The sequence below is a fragment of the Lycium barbarum genome, chromosome 5 (genome assembly GCF_019175385.1).
Source record: "Lycium barbarum isolate Lr01 chromosome 5, ASM1917538v2, whole genome shotgun sequence".
Classification (NCBI taxonomy): domain Eukaryota; kingdom Viridiplantae; phylum Streptophyta; class Magnoliopsida; order Solanales; family Solanaceae; genus Lycium; species Lycium barbarum.
Window position 1 is genome coordinate 129191067 of NC_083341.1, and position 5559 is coordinate 129196625.

Sequence of the window (5559 nt, forward strand, 5' to 3'; positions counted from 1 at the left end):
CCCTCTTTCTTGTCTTTTCCTCCATTTATTGCAAAATTAAATCCTAGTACTAGTGAACTTATGGTTAATTAATTGATCCAGTGTTGATTTCAATAGTGGACCAATGACCTAGTCCTATGTAGCTTGAAGATTTTCTTATAGTATATACTCAATTTGTTGAAGGTAACATATACTTAATCTGTATTAAGTACGTTACTAGGTATTTTCAGCTTTAACTGTCGTCATTTATTAGAGATATGAGGTTCAAACATTGAAAAATAAGAAATTTCTAGCAGAGAATACTTTTTCCTTAAATAAACATTACAAGTCTGAAATGAATTAGTCGTCTAGTGAGTTTCGAATCAAATTATTAAATTCAAGAACATATTTTTATATTTTAAATCTTTTACCAAATTTGTACGCTTCGTCGCATAGAACCAAAACCCAATAAGAACATATCTGATTTCTCCGGTCGGCGGCTACCACCCTTTTAGATTTTAATATGAATTTGCAATGAATGCCCCGATATTTTCAAGATCGATTCGAAAGAAGATAAAATGAACCTAAAATATTATAGTTTTCTCTTCATTATGTTGTAGTTTTAATGCTTAATAAGAAAATAATATGTTTGTTTCTCTATATACATTCAATGTGGTTAGTTTGATGCTTTTTCATCTTCCTTATTCATGGAAGAAGGCTGAATGCGCTATCTTCCCTAAATTATAACACTAAGTACGTTCAATGTGATTAGTTTGATGCTTTGTTCATCTTCTTTATTCATAGAAGAAGGTTGAATGGCTATCTTCTCTAAATTATAACACTAAGTGCACATCAGTATCAAGATGTTGATATCAGTTATATGAAATGTCACTATCTAAATTGGTCTATTTAAACTCTAATGTTATCATTTAGTAGTTTAGATTCCTTAGGTTATTTTACATATTTCATGAAAAGAGTATATAACTCACTGTATTTTTCTCTTTGCACAAAAGTTTTATTTCTTGCTTCATCTTGTTCCCCCCCCCCCCCCCCCCCCCCCCTTTGTTTTTTTTAAAAAAAAATTGTATTAATTGAAAAACCATAATAAGGAGAGGTGAAGATGAAAACCTCAACGAAGCTGTAAAGTGGGACCCACAACCTTCATCCTTCTCGCTTATCCTCCTTTCTCCTACCGTTCTCTTTGTCTTTCTCTCACACTTTTGTATTTTCTGTATTTGATTATAAAAATCCATAATATACATACACACACACACACGTAATATCCAGTTGTCTATGTATTAACATGTAAACAACTATTCTATGAAATGAACCCCTTCTTTAATTATTTTCCTTTTTTTCTATTGAAGAAAATCTATTTAAGTAATTGAAAGAAAATAGAGTTTTAGAGAGGGATATTGAGAAGAAGTAGAGAGAAAAAGCTATTAGATTATTCCCCCAAAGCAATAGTCAATGCTTACTTGTTTTTCATAGAGAATTCAAGGGCTGTCCTCACTTGAAATCTTGAAAACCCCATAACTTCTTCTTCTTCTTCTTCTTCCAAATAGAAGAAAATAAACCAAAAAAGTAAACAAGTTACTGCCCTTATAGTAGTATAAGAAGAAAAACAGATAGAACGAAAGAAAAAAAGCAAAAGTATATAGATAGGAAAATCAAGAAAACCACAGTGGTAGAAGTTTTTATAGATATAAAAGAAGATTGTTCTTTTCAGTTCATTCCAGGCAGCTTATCCAATCTGTAAGTCTTTCTTGTTTATCTTTTTTTTTTTCTTTATCTCTTCCTTTTTCAATCGCTTGAGCAGTTATCTGTTTGTTGTTGTTTAAATGTGTTTTTCCTTTTAAGCACTGATAAAGAGATTTATTTGAATTGGTAACAATGCAAGATCAAAGTTTTAGTCTTTGATTGATTGGTGTTCGGAGAATTTGCGTAAAAGGGTGTTGTTTGATCTAAATTTGGGAGATTTGGGATTTTTGCATGTTTATTTAATTGAAAGTTATGATTTTTAGCTTTTTCTTGTGTTTTTGGTTTGGATTTTTGTCATTTGATTGTTTTCCAGGATCTACTGTGAGTTTTTCAGTTATGATGTGTATTTAATATTTGAATCTTTTTTAAGGGGTAACTTGATCTGAATCAATGAGCGGTCATAGATGTTTGTGATTTTTTCCCTAACAAATCCCTGCATTTGTGCTATCAAAATTGTCTTTATCCATAGAAAAGACAATGGCATTACTAAGAATTGCTTTAATTAATAGTCAAAACTTATATTAAATGATATACAGCTATAGAAAATTTCATTCTGTGCTTTGCTGATGGAAAATTTCTTTTTCTGTATTTTCTTTATTTATCCTATTAATTATGAGCTTTGAAGATTTTTTTCTTTAGGGAAGTTTTTTTTTTTTGTTTGCTACTAATTTTCTCTAATGGATATCACTCTTTTAGGACCCAGATCATGCAAGGTCGCGGAATTGGTTCTTCTGTTAGGGTTGAATCTGAAGACATGTTAGAAGACCAGTCCAGTTTGATTTCAAGGGATTGTCGGGCAGAAAGTAACATGGCGGTTTGCATGAGTTATTGCCCTGATGGAATGGAAGTGCAGCATGGAAAAAGGCCATTGGAAAATGAACAGGAGAATGAAAACGTGAAATGCAAGTTTCAAAAGCAGTCTGATGGTTTTAACCGAATGGGAATTGTCTTATCCGTAGGCGATTCTTCAGAATCGCAAGCTGAAAATAAATGTCATTCTGAAGCTAATTCTTATTCGAGCTTGCTTATTCCTTCCATTGGCCCTGACAATTCCATCAATTGTCTTATCCGTTGTTCTAGGTCAGATTATGGCGTCATCGCATCTTTGAATAGTAGCTTTCGCTCTTTAATTAAGAGCGGAGAACTTTATAGATTGCGGCGCCAAAATGGGGTAGTTGAGCATTGGGTTTATTTCTCTTGCCAGCTGCTCGAATGGGAAGCTTTTGACCCTATTCGCCGCCGGTGGATGCATCTGCCGACTATGAATTCCAATGAATGCTTTAAGTTCGCTGACAAGGAATCTTTGGCGGTTGGTACGGAGTTGCTGGTTTTTGGAAAGGAAATTTTGGCACATGTCATTTATCGGTACAACTTATTGACAAACACATGGTCATCCGGGATGCAGATGAATGTGCCAAGATGTTTGTTCGCTTCTGCCAGCCTGGCGGAGTTTGCCATTCTAGCTGGTGGTTGTGACTCACAAGGTAACATCTTAAACTCAGCCGAACTTTACAATTCGGAGTCAGGGACGTGGAAGACTTTGCCAAGCATGAACAAGCCACGTAAGATGTGTTCTGGAATTTTCATGGACGGAAAGTTTTATGTGATAGGAGGAATTGGAGGAGCCGAATCAAAGCTGTTGACATGCGGAGAGGAGTATGATCTAGAAAAAGAAATATGGACAGAAATCCCAAACATGTCTCCCGTGCGAGCTAGGAATGATATGTCTTCTACATCCGAAGCGCCACCTTTGGTGGCTGTTGTAAAAAATGAATTGTATGCGGCCGATTATGCTGACATGGAGGTTAGGAAGTACGACAAGAAGAATAAAGCATGGGTTACCATAGGTCGACTGCCTGAAAGAGTAGCTTCCATGAATGGCTGGGGTTTGGCTTTTCGGGCATGTGGTGAGAGGCTGATCGTAATTGGAGGCCTAAGGGCTATGGGTGAAGGTTATATTGAAGTGAATTCTTGGGTACCGAGCGAAGGGCCGCTGCAATGGAACTTACTTGGGAGTAAGCAATCGGGCAGTTTTGTGTATAACTGTGCTGTCATGGGATGCTGAAGATATGAAATGCACCAGCCCCATGTGTTGTACTGTGGCGGTGTTGGGTACTGATTGATAGTATCTGGTTTCTAGTGCAACACAATTTTTGCTAATGGGTAATTTATTCCAACTTTTTTTTTTAAATCCTTTTTTACTGTGGCGGTGTTCGGTGCTTTTTTTTTTTTTTTTTTCTTTTGGTTAAAAAAGAGTAGGGATACCATAGCTCTAGTTCAAATCCCCTAGAAAATACTTGTTTTGCAAAACGAGTTGGCCCCTCTCACCCTACCCTTGCTGTAATAATTTAAGCATGAGTCATGATATCCCTTTCTACTTGCAACTCTTCTACTTTATTAATGTAAGAGAAAAAACATGTTTTAACTTCTGAACTTGACACGAAAACTCACTTTAGCAACTAAACTTAAGTTATATTTATTTACCCCCTTTAACAACTTACGTTTCAATTATTTTCCACCCTAAAGAAATAATACCACTCTCACAATGGGAGGTGTATTACACTCGCGCCACGTCATTGCCACATCAATGCCGCATCATTGCCACGTCGTTGCCACATCATTGCCATGTCAAAATTACCAACACTTCATTTTTTGTTTTTCTTTTATTATTTTTTCTCTTTCTCTTTCTTCTTCTTTCTCCTCATCCTCACCCTACTTTTAACAACCACTACGCCGTTGCTACCACCACCGCTGCTGCCACCGCCGCCGCTGCCGCCACCGCCTCCGCCGCCACCACCGGAAAAAAAAACATTATTATTATCAATCCAAAAAAAATCACCACCACCATCTTTAACCCACATCCACAACCACCACCATCATCTCCCCCAACAAATTTCATCCAACTCCTCAAATTAGTCCCACTTACACCTAAATTCGTCCAAATTGGTTGTTTTGGTTGTTATTGTGAGCCATTATTAGCATTATTATTAGCAAACCCATTTCTTCCATAACCATTATTCCATAACTTTATTTTTGAAAGAAAATCAAAATCAAAATCAAGAACCGCCATCTTTAACCCACATCCACAACCACCACCATCATCTCCCCCAACAAATTTCATCCAATTCCTTCTCAAATTAGTCCCACTTACACTTAAATTCGTCCAAATTGGTTGTTTTGGTTGTTATTGTTGGCCATTATTAGTATTATTATTAGCAAACTCATTTCTTCCATAACTTTATTTTTGAAAGAAAACAAAAATCAAAATCAAGAAACCAAAAAATGGTGAAAATGAAAAGAAAAGAATGATGAGAATATAGAGAGAAAAAGAGATTTGTGAAGAAGAAGAAGGAAGGTGGTGGGGGTGGGGCTGTGGGGGGGGGGGGGGGCTGTGAAGATTTTGATTATGATGATGGTTAATTTTAGAGAAAGAACTTGGTCAACGTTGGTCAAACAATTATGATGAAGATTTTGATTCTAAGCATAACGTTGGTCAAACAATCTGAGCGGGTCCACTTTTTTGTTTTTCACTCTCTTATTTATTATTTTTTTGTTTTTTTTGCCACGTTAGCATTTGAGGTGGAAAATAATTGAAACGTAAGTTGTTAACGGGGGTAAATAAATACAACTTAAGTTTAGTTGCTAAAGTGAGTTTTCGTGCCAAGTTCAGGGGTTAAAACATGTCTTTTCTCTTAATATAATGTGTTTCTTATGGACTTAAAAAAGATTCGATATTTTATTATTGTTATATCCCGTATTTTTTTACGTCGGATTATTTGTAAGCTGAGGTGGGGCCCACACATCGAGATTTGTTTTGGACATCTGAAAAGTCATATGAAT

At 35.8% G+C, this 5559-nt stretch overlaps 1 protein-coding gene across 1 annotated transcript; it reads left to right on the forward strand.

The window, feature by feature from the left end:
• The first annotated feature begins 1278 nt into the window (after window positions 1-1278).
• On the forward strand, window positions 1279-4934 carry LOC132642721 (F-box/kelch-repeat protein SKIP11-like). Its single transcript, XM_060359782.1, has 2 exons — window positions 1279-1713; window positions 2416-4934. The coding sequence occupies exon 2, from the start codon at window positions 2426-2428 to the stop codon at window positions 3782-3784; it is 1359 nt and encodes a 452-aa protein (XP_060215765.1). The 5' UTR covers window positions 1279-1713; window positions 2416-2425; the 3' UTR covers window positions 3785-4934.
• The last annotated feature ends 625 nt before the right edge of the window (window positions 4935-5559 follow it).